Source organism: Sceloporus undulatus, chromosome 10 (genome assembly GCF_019175285.1).
Source record: "Sceloporus undulatus isolate JIND9_A2432 ecotype Alabama chromosome 10, SceUnd_v1.1, whole genome shotgun sequence".
NCBI classification, from domain to species: domain Eukaryota; kingdom Metazoa; phylum Chordata; class Lepidosauria; order Squamata; family Phrynosomatidae; genus Sceloporus; species Sceloporus undulatus.
The window spans coordinates 4,478,677-4,493,518 of NC_056531.1; the positions used below are offsets into that span (position 1 = coordinate 4,478,677).

Here is a 14,842-nt window from a genome sequence, read left to right on the forward strand (position 1 = left end):
ACAGCGCTTTATAAATAAAGGTTAATAATAATAATAATAATAATAATAATAATAATAATACTTGCTCACCTGCAGAATAATACTGCATTTATTCAAGCAGACCTTTGGGAGTTAGACTGGGTTGTTGTTCAAGGGGGACTCAGTGAGTTTTGGTGCTGTTTTCTTTTTGTGGTTTAAATAACATAACTAGCACACGGCTGCCGTTGTTCCTTGCAGAGGAAGGTTTGTAACAGTGGGTCAACCCGTTTATCAATGAATCTCTGTGAAGCTTCTAAGGTGCCCCTGGGTTCCATAAAACACACTCCCAAAACAGTGGAATAAAACTGTAAAGACAACTAAAAACCACTTTGCTGCAAAGTTACAGTAAACATTTAAACTTTAATTGGTCACAACACCGTAAGTCAGTTGTGAATTCAGTCTACAAACAATCCACTAAATAGTAGTACATTGATCCGGTGGTCAGATAATAAATAAAGGCATGAATAGCTGAGTTGAAAAAATAGCTTTGTGATCTTCGCCGCTACTCATTATCATTATCACCAGTGGATATTTCCCTAACTATCATAGATGCACACAGCATTTTCTTCTGACCAAATTCTTTTCTTTAAACAGAACACAGAACTTGGGTATGCAGATTCAAAAAACAAACTAAACCTACCTAATACTTGAGATCTGATGCCCAAAACAAAATACGAAGTCACTAATATTCAGTGCAGATAATCAGTGTTGTGATCGATATCTTTTTCTGCTTTACAACAGAAAAACAGAATAGATTTCTAAACATGGCACTTTGCATCATAGCTCATTGGATCATCCAATATACTTAAATTCACAACCAGAACACATTAAAACTTCATGTTCACCAAAAGGAAAGGATCGATCGTGTTCAAGACAGATCATTAGCTGCCAAATACAGATGACTGAGGTGGTTGAGGAGGCACAGGAAAACCAAAATTACCTTCATTGAAAGCAAAACAGCGACGGCAGAAACCGAGGAACTGGCCACATTAATTTGGTGAACAAGCCTTTTCAAAAAGGAGCTTATATCTGGGAGGACAAAAAGGGGCATCCAGCTATTACAAATTTGGTACACAGTACTTAAAGACATCGAGTATCACTTCTCAAAAACAGCAACACGTTTCAAAATACAGGAACTCTGTTCTAGGTATCGACAAAGTCGGTGCACTGTTTTGATGCTATTATTACATTTTTGGTGACGGCCATGGCAAGACTCTACATGGGCATCTCATCTTATGTACACAGCACACAAGGAAGGGCTTCTAGATGATGCTTGTTTTTAGATAATACCCCATCATTTGCTACAAGGAGAAATCCTGGGAACTACTGCCAAGTGGAAATATCAGCTTCTCTCAAGCAACAGCTTTTGGCAGTTGAGGAATTAATTGGAAGTGGCTCATTTAGGACACTAAGATTAAAGGCTGTGCACCAGAAATAGCTTTTTCTATTCCATGAGTATAAGAAGTAGTTCACATATACTCTTAGACCTGCCCAATTCAAATCATAGACGGGTGGTAGAGTATGCGGAGCTGAAGTACATGTCCTTCCCATCCTTTCTTTCTGGGGCATGTGAACCTCTCTCCTTTCTATGGTTTAGCCACTGTGTATAATTTTGCCTTTGTCAGTGCTAACTATGGGCAATGTTGCCTTACAAATATGATTTGAAAGTTAATCCTAGTTAGCATTAACCACTGTAGGCACCAATGCAGATGTAGCATTGAAGAAGCAAAACAAAAATTAACTGAGTCAGGAACTACAGGGGGAAAAACCCACAAGCCTCTCAGTCATAACCAAGAGACATGCCAACTGTACATTAGTGATCACTTGCTTGTCTCTGATGTTGAGCAAAATGGGCCGAAATGTGAGAAATTTGAAGAGGCGAATACAAGGCCCCCTTGCTGAAGTATAAAGAAAATGGCTGCATAAGTCCAACCCGGTAGGCTGTGATACCAAAGCAAATCTCAAACTGCATCTACACTGCAGAAATAATGCAGCTTGACATTGCTTTAACTGCCATGGCTCAATGTTATGGACTCCTAGGAACTGTAGTTTGTAGTGGCACCAGAGCTCTGCTAGAAAAGGCTAAATATCTCACACAACTACAAATTCCAGAACTCCAAAGCATTGAGCCATGGCAGTTAAAGCAGTGTCAAACTGCATTATTTGTTTAGTGCATATGCAGCCATGGTCACAGGGAAAAAACCTGGATATAGACACACCTGCATTTTTTGTCTTGTCTCCATCAGTGACTGGTGGCAATGCCCCAAGCGGTGTTATTTAAATTGTCTTAGCATATATCCATCCATTAAATATCTATAAAGGTGCTCTCCTCCCTATAAAGTGCCCCCAGACATTTATACAGTAGCAGCACAAAAACAGAGAAATGTGACTGCTGCCCATAGTATGAGGTCAGAAAGAGAGAGAAAGCAGTCAATGATAGGAAAAAACAGCATTTGCACTATACAGAACTTGAGAGGGGGAAAGCAATGCAAGGAAATTATATTTTCAAAAGGGTAACAAGCCAAACAATATAATAATGGTCAAAACACTTTTCAAGTACATGGGACAACAGTTTGTGCTCCTGTCTAATTTTAAAATCAGACTCTATATACGTGGGAGGCGTGAGGTAAGAAACCAGCTTTACAGATACGGTCAAAGCATAGTGTGGGAAATAATTACACCAATATTTCTCTCGACAAATATCTTATACAATGAAATGCTTTGTGTATAAAAATATATACATTCTTCCTGCAAAACTACCACGGCAAGCCGATTTGAAGCAAGAGGGGTAACGTTTTCACAGATATTTTCTCAAGAAGAAGAACAACAACACAAGAAATCCAGTGCTTGACATTTTTCCAACAGTAGTTACTTACACTACTCTGGTCCTCTGTACATTTTCCAGAAAATAGTTCCATTTCAGATCCAGATAAATCCAGAGCAAATTGGCAAGTGGGTGGGAGGGAGGGAGACACACGCAAACACTTGCAAGCCAACTTTCCATAAAGGTTTAAACATTTAAAAATGCCTACTAACCAACTGTTTCTTTAAAAATCTGAAATGCTAATAATTGGCCCCATACAGACAGGCCAGAATAAAGCTGCTTCGAGTCACTTTGGAGGTATGCGGTTTAAATGATGCATGCGTCCTAAGAGGCCGGACGTTGTGCCAAAGCTGCGCTCCAGTCCTTAGGACCGGATTGTGGCTTTGGTGCGGCTTCCGGCCTCTTAGGACACATGCAGCACTTAAACAGCATACCTCCAAAGTGACCCAAAGCAGCTTTATTTTGGCTTGTCTGTATGGGGCCAACTGTGTCAATGTAAGCAGCGAGTTAAAAAACACATTCTATTCCATTAATTCCAGTTTCGTCCAGCCAAAACAATTCAGCTGGACAAATCCGGCACAGTTCTCTTGCAGATTGGGCTCCTTACTTTTTTTCCAGTTTCTCCAAGAGAAAATGTAATACTGAATATTACTTTAAAAAAGAATTAAGTGCTACAGGGCTGGGTTGGGAGAGATTTGGTTCTGGCGCAAGGAAGTCATTTCTCTGTAGAGAACTATTCCACACCATTATTCTATGGGCACAGTTTGTGGTATGAACCTCACCCTGTCATTCTGGCAAACTATTGCTTCTGATCCCTTGAGTCCAACTTTTCTTCTGACTTGGGAACTGTCCTCTCCAGAGAACTCCACCAACATCAAGCAAAAAAAGCACCAAATTGTCCTGAAGCTTTAATTTACAATTTTACTGAATTTATTGCCACTCACTGGTCCTGAGAAAGACTTTGGCAGCCAACATTTTTGCAGTGCTATTTTACCGGTTGCCTTTCTTTTTTAAAATGAAGCTGCTAGGGGTCCTGAGGTTGTTGGGTTTTTCTCTCAATTTGTTTTGCGACAATGCATAATTTATACTGAAGTTACTTCTGCTTAGAAAAATTTTATTGCAAAGGCGAAGCCTGAACTACTTATCTTCCACTACTGTTCTTTCCAGCATTGTCATATAGCTAATTCTGCTGCTGTTAAACAGAGCCTGCTTACACTCTGCCACAATTGAGTGGACATTTCATCATATAATACTTTTGATTTCCAATGTTTTTGCAGTGAGAGGGCTTTTACAAGAAAGAGTCTAGAAATCTATCTTGCACATTAATGTATACAAGGATGCACATCTGTTCTGCCGTAATGAAAAGGCAAATCCACTCACATCTTTCACTACAACGGAAAAGGAGTGCATCCTTCCTTCTGTATATAAAGGGCTACTGGCTACCCTCTTCACTGAAGTGAATGGAGGAAAACATGACAAACAAGAGAAATTGCTTCATAAGCACTCTGGTCAGGGATGCTTTTTTAAAAGTATGACTACTATTGAAAGAACTCACACACAAGCAATACTTCTTTGGGGTTTTTCAGGGGGCAGTGTCCCAAGGAGGCCCTCCACTACCATTAACAGCCATGCTGAACAATCTTCTCATCTAGCTAAGAAACACTTTATCAATTCTATGAAAAGGCAACTTTAGGCAATGAAAGTAAGTCACCAGTGAACACAAAAATGAAGTAAAAATAAAAATGCGCAGCTGACACCCTCCCACACAGCAGAAGTATTTGGTAGAACTCTTTAAACTTTCTTCCTTCTTTTAAAATGTCAAATCTACCTAAAGCTTAAATTGGATTTTTAGTAATTTTAAACAGACTACTCAATATGCCTTTATAAAAACCATTTTTCTTTAAACTTACAAAAGATGTTTTAAATGCCTGGAAAAAAGTAACTGGATAAAATTCTACTCATGGAGGAAAAATTCTCTGAATATACAGGTAGAGAATGTTATCTTACAAGTGTAACATTTTTCCTTCCCTTTCGGTACGTTATCTAGATAAAATTACTACTTGTAACATTTAACAGGTTAATGTTTGCACATTGCTTACTCCAGTGTTGGCTTGTTGCTTTGCTAACTTTTCATGAACTAGTGAGAGGGCTTAGCAATTTCCCAAAGAGCTGGTGTCAGAGGTGAACTAAATCTCTTGTTTCATTGGTCACTGCCTCTGTCCATGCTCTCAATCACTCTGGAAAGACGTATATTCAGGAGTCTGATTTGGCTATCCAGATGGTCGATCTTCTCCTCAAGGGTGCTGTGACTATTTCTCCTCCAGTAGAAGCCAACTGGCCCAGTCATGAAATAGACGGCCACAACAAAGCACAGGGGGAGAACTGCGTGTTCCGGCTCACCTTCATACTTTTGTAGGATGTACACACAGGAAAGTGCAAAGAGGGCGACCCTGACAATCCAGAAGAATCGGCCACACAGGACATGTAAGAGATAGAAGAAGAACCCAAGGAGGAGAGACACAAACCAATATGCAAGCAAGACAGCACCAATCAGCAAAAGAGCACGGGTCGGATTGTTGGAAAGGGATCCAGGGCTGAAATAATGGGCCAAATTGGAACCTGGAAATTGAAGGAGAAAGTTTCATCAGACAAAATCATCACCTGGAAATATGAATGTTCTATGATTCTAATGTGCTCAGTTCTTTATTCATTTAAAAACAAAACAAAAAACAACCATGATTAAAGTAAGTGTATATTCCTGGCACTGTCAGACCTGGCCATGGTCCAAAATGCCTCAAGTACATCTTGACCAAACTACTGTAATATGTTCAACATAGGGCTGAAAACCTGGCAACTTAAACAAATACAAGATGATCTTTGTTTCTGATTGGTTTTTTGTTATATAAACTTTTTGTCATGGGCGGTATGATAATATGGACAGGATCCACAGACATGCAAGGTTGACAATGGACTCTCTTGATCATCGCCCTTTCTGGCTTATTAAGATCTGGCTTTGTAGATGAAGTTATGAATGCATCTCTTACAATGGTGTAATAGAACTGGCTTCAAGTAAGCTATGCTTCAACCAATGCAAAAGATCCCCTTGCTCAGTCCAACTATTCTTAAGCACTACTGGCCCATGTCCAATAGACTATACTGTAAACTAGAGGTACTTCTATTACCAGCATCAGCTTGATTGAAGCAGCTGCACCATACAAGCTTTATTCAAATTCCTTACATACTTAGGGAAATCTGTGTAAATGATTGTTCCAAAATCAATTAACTTATGAAATACGCTCTCAGGAACAGACTGGGGCAAGAGAAAATTAGTTCTGTCTTCTACACTTACCATCAATCCCAAGAACATCCAGAAGATCTGCCCATATTCTCCCGAATGTATCTACAAGAACATCCACGCCAGTTACAAATCGCTCCGTCAGTCTGGAGAAGAACTGGAAAAGCAGAGCCAAAACATGACATTCAAAGACTTTGTTCCACTGACAATATTCAAAGGAAGTATCATCTCCATCATTAATCTTAAATCAAAAGTGCTTAGATGCAAGCGAGGTACAGTATTTGTAGGCCTCCAGTATTTGTTTAACTTTAAGTGGACAGGCAGCTGTGCAGTCTGCCGTGGCTGAGTTTCTAGGAAATTCCCCCACAAACAGCAGGTTTTAAAAGACTACGCTAAGGGCCTTTTGGGCAAGGCTTGGTCTGGAACCACCAGACTGGCATCTGATCTGGCTGATGCATACCCAGGGCTGATGGCCTCCGTCATCTGCACAGGAGGACATCAGGCTGGGGGGAACATGGGCCTTTTGGTCCATGCATACAGCCCCTTCGTGATTTTGGATACTGTTTTTGGATACTGTTCCTGCACTACTTCATTCTGCATCATCTCCTCCACTTTCCCCAGGTTGAGCACTGTTCTTCTAAGGGAGAAAACTGCGGCAAAGGAGGTGACAAATTAGATACCTCTCATTCTTCTTCCTCACTTGAACTGTTTGCAATTGTGCCATTAATAATTCACTTTTAAGAAATTCCCATCCATCATGAAATCCCTTCTTTTTTAGTATTCCTGACCATGGTATGTTTACTGAATAACAAACCCTTATACTATTCTGCTTTGCTGCTTTCATTTCTATGCATCACAAAGCCTCCATCACTATTATGTCCTTATATTAATGTTTTCATGATTGTTAAGGTTACAGGACTCAGTTGCCCACTCAAGTTCTGACATGCTGTGACAGACCCACTCCTCAGTGAGACACATCCATGTGCAAATCAAACACAATGTGAGGCTCACCACATGCCCTCCAAATGCCATGGACTTGCAGTTTAGGGCACAGAGCCACTAGAAATACACACACACTTTCAATTGTGTAGACTGCTTTTCCCCATCCTCAAAGCCTGGGAATGGTGCCTGCAAGATCTTGCCTTCCATTTAATAACTGTGATGAGGTGTCAGTTTGAGCCACTTCTTCTAGAATTGGTTTTCCAAGCTCTGAGATTCGAAAAGACCCTTAAGCACCAGCTTCGGATGGATAGGAAGAGGAAGACACATAAAAAAAAAGAAGCCGCACATTTATCTCCCATACCACTGTGGTTAACAAGCATCACTGAAAGATACTAATATAACCTCACATTCCTGTATCCTGTTCATCTCGCTTCCTATATTCATTAAGTCGCTTTATTTTTAGAATTATGACCTTTCTACTGTGGTTTCAGGGAACAAGAGAAGGAGCAAGAGTGGGTGGCAGCATCTCTGGAAAGATCGCCAGTTTCAAGCGTTGCAGTCAAGCAGCACCGTAACACAGAGAGAAAGAGGAAGGTCATGGCGGGAAGCGTCAATTTCAGTATTTCCTCAGCGGGCTGCCGGGCAAGAGCTACCAAAGCGCAAAGGACTAAACAAACAGTGTACAAGCACTGCTGACAAGGAGTGATGGAGATTGAATGAAGGACTTCACTCGGCATTCCCTTTCCATCCCTTCTCTATGCCCTAAAATCCTTCAACATTTTTTGCAACCCACTGTCTGGTTCTAAGAACGTGTGTCACGCAAACAGAATCCCGAGAGGCCCCTTTTGTACTAAAAGGAGAGGGGGAACCATCAGAGAAGTAGCAGGTGATGAAGCCTTTCCTTTTTCCTCTGTTTCCCTACTTTGAATTTCCCCACTCCAGGGATTTAAACAGCAGGGTTCACATTGTCCTACACAGCTCTGCCAGCAGACAAGAAGACTGTTAAGGCTACTGTTATGCGAATGCATGAGTAACACGTACTCTGGTTGCTGCCTAGGTTCTCACTCATACGTGGTTGTGATGAAATTGCCCAGTAGCAAAGAAGGAGAGAGAGTCTACACTTTAAGGAGTTGCGGCAGAGGAAGAATTCTGGAAAGAGCAGCAGGAATTTGGGCTAGGCATGGATGAACTGCTCCTGCTGAAATTTAAATGCAGTCGCTGCTCCCATTGGGACAGACCCAATGAATTAACAGCATCTAAATAAGGTTTGGGAATCACACTGTTTATGTAAACCCAGCAATTTATTCCAGAGCTCTACTTTTAGCTGGAGCTGGCAACCGGCTGTAGGACCTTGCTTGACAGAATCCCAAGGAAACTGGACTGTGACCTTTTTCACATCTAATCCCCTTTTCTCTTGCGCTTTACTTGCTGTCCTTGAAAACAAATAAAAGAAAAGCTCCTTCTTCTAGTACATCCAGAGAAACAACCTGAACAACATTCCCCCTCTTCCAGTACAAGTACTTTGCTCTTAATATGCATTATGTGATGCCAGCCATGGATGCAGGCAAAACGTCCGGAATAACTTCTTCCAGAACGCAGCCCAAAAAACCCACAGAAAAACTAAAAAATAAAAGGCAGTCTTGAGGTTGGAGAAACCAACTGAATGAGGACTCAAAGCACCAAGTGAAAACCACGGATGAAAGAAGGCATTTTGACAGGTACTGCTTGACACATGGCGGTAAAGGGAAAAAATTCACCAGCTGAAATTCTCTTTTTCTACATGCATTTTTACTATCACTGACTAGGTTAGATAAACATCTACCCAAATTGCCATTCACGGCAATGCAATTAAGTGGCCCATCGGAAATTAGCCAGAATGTTACTAATAGACTGTGGCTTAATTTTTATTCACTCCTGAACTACTGTATCTGGTCACGATCAAATGTACATCTTCTCCTGGCATTCCCCTTCATAAAGGACCATTAGGCTAAGTTATCAGGTTGCGAATTCTTCACATAGTACCCTGGGTTTGAAGAAAAGTTTAATATAGAACCTTGTTATCTTACACACTTCACTAGCATGTCAGTTCAGTTTGTCCCCTGAAAGCATTTTCTTTATTTGAGTTACTGTCCATACTCATGTATGCGTCTAGAAATGTTAGTCCAAAAATGGACTCCCCCAAAACCCTGGGTCGACTTCTCCATGGGTCAATGCAAGTACTGTACTTTATACCATCCCACAGTTGCTTCTTACCAGGGAACTGACTCCTCTCATCCTTTGACCCATTCCAACTGGGGTTAGAAGCACTTCCGTCCCGTTCATCAAAACCACAAAATCCCCACCAATACTGCACTACTTTCAACATAGCGGTTATCAGAACTATGTGTTAGTTTGCGATGTTGGAAGGAACTGGAAGATGATGGAAAGGCAGAAAGATAGAAGGAGAAAACAGAAGGTTTTTAGATGGGATGGGGAAGATGGTGTTAGGCGAAATGCAAGAAGGTATAAGGAGGGAGGGTGAGGAAGGAGAGTGAGGGGAAGAAAGAAGACGTAAGGAGTGGAATGGTTTGAATGGGGAAGAAGATGTGAGGTAATTTTGGTATGTGTATGTATATACTGGCTCATAGGGAAACATTGGGGAACGCTTGCCCATAGGGAATCATTGGGGAATGCTTGGCCATAGGGAATCATTGAGGAACGCTTGCCCATGGGGAATCATTGGGGAAGACTTGCCCATAGGGAAACATTGGGGAATAGTTGCCCATTGGGAATCATTGGGGAACGCTTGCCCATAGGGAATCATTGCAGGATGCTTGGACATATAGGACATTGGGGAAATACTTGCCCATAGGAATCATTGCGGATGCTTGGCCATAGGGAAACATTGGGGAATACTTGCCCATAGGGAATCATTGCAGGATGCTTGGCCATAGGGAAACATTGGGGAATACTTTGCCCATAGGGAATCATTGCAGGATGCTTGCGCCATAGGGGAAACAATGGGGAATACTTGCCCATAGGGAATCATTGCAGGATGCTTGGCCATAGGGAAACATTGGGGAATAGTTGCCCATAGGGAATCCTTGGGGAAGACTTACCCATAAGGAATCACTGGGGAATGCCTGCCCATAGGGAAACATTGGGGAATAGTTGCCCATAGGGAATCATTGGGGAAGACTTACCCATAAGGAATCACTGGGGAATGCCTGCCCATAGGGAAACATTGGGGAATACTTGCCCATAGGGAATCATTGCAGGATGCTTGGCCATAGGGAAACATTGGGGAATGTTGCCCATAGGGAAACATTGGGGAATAGTTGCCCATAGGGAATCCTTGGGGAAGACTTACCCATAAGGAATCACTGGGGAATGCCTGCCCATAGGGAAACATTGGGGAATACTTGCCCATAGGGAATCATTGCAGGATGCTTGGCCATAGGGAAACATTGGGGAATACTTGCCCATAGGGAATCATTGCAGGATGCTTGGCCATAGGGAAACATTGGGGAATAGTTGCCCATAGGGAATCCTTGGGGAAGACTTACCCATAAGGAATCACTGGGGAATGCCTGCCCATAGGGAAACATTGGGGAATCCTTGCCCACAAGGGAAACATTGGGGAAAAGTTGCCCATAAGGAATCATAAGGGAAGATTTGCCCATAAGCAATCATTGAGGAATGCTTGCCCATAGGGAATCATTGGGGAAGACTGGCCCATAGGGAATCATTGAGGAACGCTTGCCCATGGGGAATATAGAGGTTGAGATGCTAAAACACTCAACCCCAAAAAAGGACTCCATAAATGACTCTATGGGGAGGTATTCCCTATGATTCCCTGTGGGCAAGCATTCTCCAAGGATTCCCTATGGGCAAGTCCTGTCCTTTGTTTTCGTACGTCTCGGGTCAGAGCTGGGGGGGGGAGGAAGGGGGGCTGAGAGAGTGTGACCAGGCCAAGGTCAACCGGTGAGTTGGGCAAACGGGCTGCGAATCCGTGTTGAGCCCGTGTGGGCTGCGGTGGCTCCAGCGGAGGGCATTCTGGGCATTGGAGTTTGGTGGGGGCACACGGATTACTTAAGCCAATGCGGACGCCGTCTAATTCCTCCCCCCAACCGTCACCTTCTGCAGGGCGCGCACGTTCTCCTCGCCGAAGAGGCCGCTGACGCCTTGGTAGACGCTCCCCGCCGCCCGCCGGAGACTGTTCTGTTTGTCGGCGCTTCGGCTCCGCGCCGACCAGGCTCCGGGTCCGGCGAGCAGAAGGAGGAAGGCGGCAAGGAGGAGCAAGCAGGACGGCGACGGCCTCCTCCATCTCCCCGCCATGGCGCTGCTTCCCCTCATCCTCCCCGCCGCCGCCACTCCGGCGGTGTAACTGACTACTACTAGCGAGGTCGGCCGGAAACCGGAAGCGAGGCTTGCCGCCCTTCCATCTCGCCGCTCTAGGCGTCTCCCGTCGCTGGTTGGCTTTCGGCGCCATAGCGCCCCCTCCCGGCAGACGCTTTAGAGGCGCAACTCACCGCAGAGAGGTTGCCCAAGGCGTTGCAGTGAGGCGGCGCTTGCCGTGACGTCACCCCCGCCCTTCATTGACCTCCTCTCATCCCGCCCAGGATACAGCCCGCCCTCCCTATCCGCGGGTTGTTTATACACGGATTCAAGCATCCGCGGCTCGACAAGATTTTTTTTTTAAAGTATACGTCCCAAATGGCATTTTATACAAGGGACACCATTTTGTCCTGCCGTTATATTTAATGGGACTTAAATATACACATTTTGGGTTTTTGGGACCAAACCCCAATGGATAACCAGGTCCCACTGGACTTAGTCATGTTTTTTGTTTGTACAAATGTTATTCATAAATTGCTAAGCCGTTTCAATCGTTCAGAGGAGCAGGATAGGAATTAATTTATTATTGTTATTATTATTATTATTATTTGTCATTCCTGTACAGCAGGGGTCCCCAAAGCGTGCCCTTTCAAAGACATTGGACTCCAGCGCCCAGAAGCCTGGGATTCTGGGAGGTGAAGTCCAAAATTCCCTGAAAGAGCACAGTCTGGGGACCACTGCCCTACATAATAATAACAACAAGAATAATGACAATAAAAATGTGAAGTGAAAGGCTTTCACGGTTGGCATCCATTGTTTTTTGTGAGTGCTACAGAATCCTGGGAGTTGTAGTTTACTGTGGTTATTATTAGTATGAACATTTATTTATGGTGCTGTAAAGTTTGCCCAGCGCTTTACATAGTTAGGGCCATAGTGACCAAACCACACTGCAGGAACAATCTGAGACTGCTTGGACTGCCCTGGTTGAGTGCTAGGGAATGTTGGGAGTTGTAGTTTACTGTGGCACTACAGCTCTCTCACAGAGAGACCCAAACACCTTGCAGAAAGACTCCATCTTGAGACCCCTTGAGCTGCCCTGGCTGAGCGCTAGGGAATGCTGAGAACTTAGTGTGGCCCCAGATCGCTCTCATAGAGAAAGCTAAGAACTACAGTTCCCAGAATGCCCTAGCATTGAGACAGGGCAGTTCCAGCAGCCTCAAGGTGGATTATGGTTTTGGACCAAAGTGGTGCCGTGCCAGATTCTTGGTGCAGCCAAAAGAAGTCCCTTTTCCCCTTTCGTCTTCTTTTAGTTCTGGGCCTGATGTTTTTCATTGGCAACCTTTCCTTCAATCAATGAGGAGCTGCTGTCAAAAGTGAAAAACCCCGTCCATGCCCCTTTCCGCCTGATCCTCCGGCTCTCTGATTGGTCACGCCTCCTGGCCGCTCTCCCGCTGATTGGTCCTCCCCGGCGCGAGGGCCGTCTAGGTCTCCGGCCATTGGCCAGGGCTCCGGTCAGCCCGCTTCGCCGTTTGTGAGATGGTGCCAGGCCAAGGCGCTGGGCTGATATGGAACCAGGCGGGCCTCAGCCAATGGCTGCTCCGTCTGACTGTGGGGCGCCGGGGGCGGAGATTCCTCCGCCTTGCCACCGAATGAGGGAGCGGCTTGGTTGCGCCGTGGGCGCTTTGAAACCCTCAGAGTCTCAGGGCCCTTGTCAATGGGCCTGACAGGCCAAAGTGAAGCACCACATGAACCCCAAATGGCCTCAATAAGCAGGGTCCCAAGCACCCTGCGGAAATAATGCGGTTTCACACCGCTTGAACTGCCCTGGTTCAGTGCTAGGGAATCCTGGGAATCAGTTTCAGGTGGCCCCAAAGCCCTGACGAAGCACAGTTTCCCTCCTTTTCCATTGTAATGGCGACTAAGGTCCCTAATAATAATGTAATTAACACCCTGCAGACATAATTTGAGACCGCTTTCCCTGCTCTGGCTCAGCGCTAGGGAATCCTGGGAATTGTAGTTTATTGCAGCACCAGAGCTCTCTGACAGAGAAGGCTCCATGTCTCACAAAACTACAGTTCCTAGAACTCCCTAGCATTGAGCCAGGGCAGTCAAAGTGCTCTCGAACTGGATTCTTTCTGCAGTGTGTCACCTCCCCAGCTACATCCACACTGCGGAAATAAGGCGGTTTGAGACCGCTTGAACTGGCTTGGCTCAATGCGAGGGGATTCTGGGAATGGTAGTGTTTGGGAGGCATTGGGCTTTCTCTGTCAGGAGCTGGGGCCAAGGCCTCGCTCTGCTTTCTTGGCGGAACGCCTCAGTCAGGGCTCAAAGCCTTGGCACCGGGGGGACTATTTTCCTTCCTTGGCGGAAGGTTACGAGCGGAGTGGACAGCGGCACGACGTCCTTGAAAAGCCGCGGCCTGGAGGCGGAGCCCCGCAGTCCCTCTGGAGCCGAGGAGGAGGCAGTTACAGGTCCATCTGTGTGGGGTTTCGGAGCGCCTCTCGCCATGTCTGGGGAGCTGGAGATCATGGAGTCGCAGGTGCTGTGGGAGCCCGACTCCAAGCGGAACACCAACATGGATCAGTTGCGGGCCGCGGTCGCCGATGCTTACGGGATCCGCCTGGGTGAGTCTCTGCCGGGGGAAGGAGAGAGAGGAAGGCAGCGGAGAGGCCAATGAATGGAGATGGCGATGGCAGGCCAGGGATGCAGGCAATGGAGGAGAAGCAAGGCCTCTGTCTCCAGGCTTTTCCTTCCTAGACTAGTCCTCTTCGGTCTGTTTTCCTCTCGTTCGAAGGAGAGCCAGAGAGGTCGGAGGATGGAGCCTTCTGGGGCAGAGCCTGGAGGATGCCTTGATGGAAGCTGCGGGGATGCCATCAGGGGAAAGGAGAGGAATGGTGGGGAAAGCAGGACTATACATATAGACACATATGCTGTACATATATCTAGGGACATACTGTACTAAACACAAATGACAGGCCATAGGAAAACCATGCTTGCCCATAGGGGAATGGTTGTCCATAGGGATCCATTGGGAAAAAGTGGTCCATAAGGAATCATAGGAGAATAGTTGCCCGTAGGGAATCACTGAGGAATCGTTGCCCCATGATTCCCCAATGTATACCCCAGTGATTCTGTCTGAGTAAGTACGGTTTCCCTATGGGCAACTATTCCCCAATGATTCTCTATGGGCAAACATCCCCCTGTGATTTTCTATGGGCACCTCTATGTTTCCCTAAGGGCAAGTATGGTTTCTTTATGGGCAAGTATTCCCTTATGATTCCCTATGGATAAGCATTCCCCAGTGATTCCCTATGAGCAAGTATTCCCTTATGTTTCCCTAAGAGCAACTGTTCCCCAATGATTCCCTATGGGCAAGCACTCCCCAATGATTCCCTATGGGCAAGCACTCCCCAATGATTCCCTATGGGCAAGCACTCCCCAATGAT

The 14,842-nt window shown here is 45.1% G+C and overlaps 2 protein-coding genes across 2 annotated transcripts in view; one reads left to right on the top strand and one right to left on the bottom strand.

Moving 5' to 3' along the window:
• Positions 1 to 3,244: 3,244 nt before the first annotated feature.
• Positions 3,245 to 11,464, bottom strand: LOC121916731 (BRI3 binding protein). The gene is made up of 3 exons (XM_042442135.1): positions 11,196 to 11,464; positions 6,192 to 6,294; positions 3,245 to 5,461 (listed from the first exon to the last, which is right to left on the bottom strand). The coding sequence occupies exons 1-3, from the start codon at positions 11,412 to 11,414 to the stop codon at positions 5,043 to 5,045; spliced, it is 741 nt and encodes a 246-aa protein (XP_042298069.1). The 5' UTR covers positions 11,415 to 11,464; the 3' UTR covers positions 3,245 to 5,042.
• A 2,172-nt stretch (positions 11,465 to 13,636) lies between these two features.
• AACS (acetoacetyl-CoA synthetase) overlaps positions 13,637 to 14,842 on the top strand; it is a 48,462-nt gene continuing 47,256 nt past the window's right edge. The window contains exon 1 of the mRNA XM_042442026.1: positions 13,637 to 14,020. Within this exon, the coding sequence (XP_042297960.1) occupies positions 13,903 to 14,020 (118 nt within the window). The 5' untranslated portion in view covers positions 13,637 to 13,902. The remainder of the gene's footprint in view (positions 14,021 to 14,842) is intronic.

Bases quoted from the DNA above. Each gene is read 5' to 3' on its own strand.
- LOC121916731 (XM_042442135.1), bottom strand. From the start codon at position 11,414: ATGAGGGGAAGCAGCGCCATGGCGGGGAGATGGAGGAGGCCGTCGCCG. The intron at 6,295-11,195 runs GTGACGGTTGGG...CTGCTTTTCCAG, and splicing joins ACGTGCGCGCCCTGCAGAAG to TTCTTCTCCAGACTGACGGA. The intron at 5,462-6,191 runs GTAAGTGTAGAA...TTCAATTTCCAG, and splicing joins GGATGTTCTTGGGATTGATG to GTTCCAATTTGGCCCATTAT.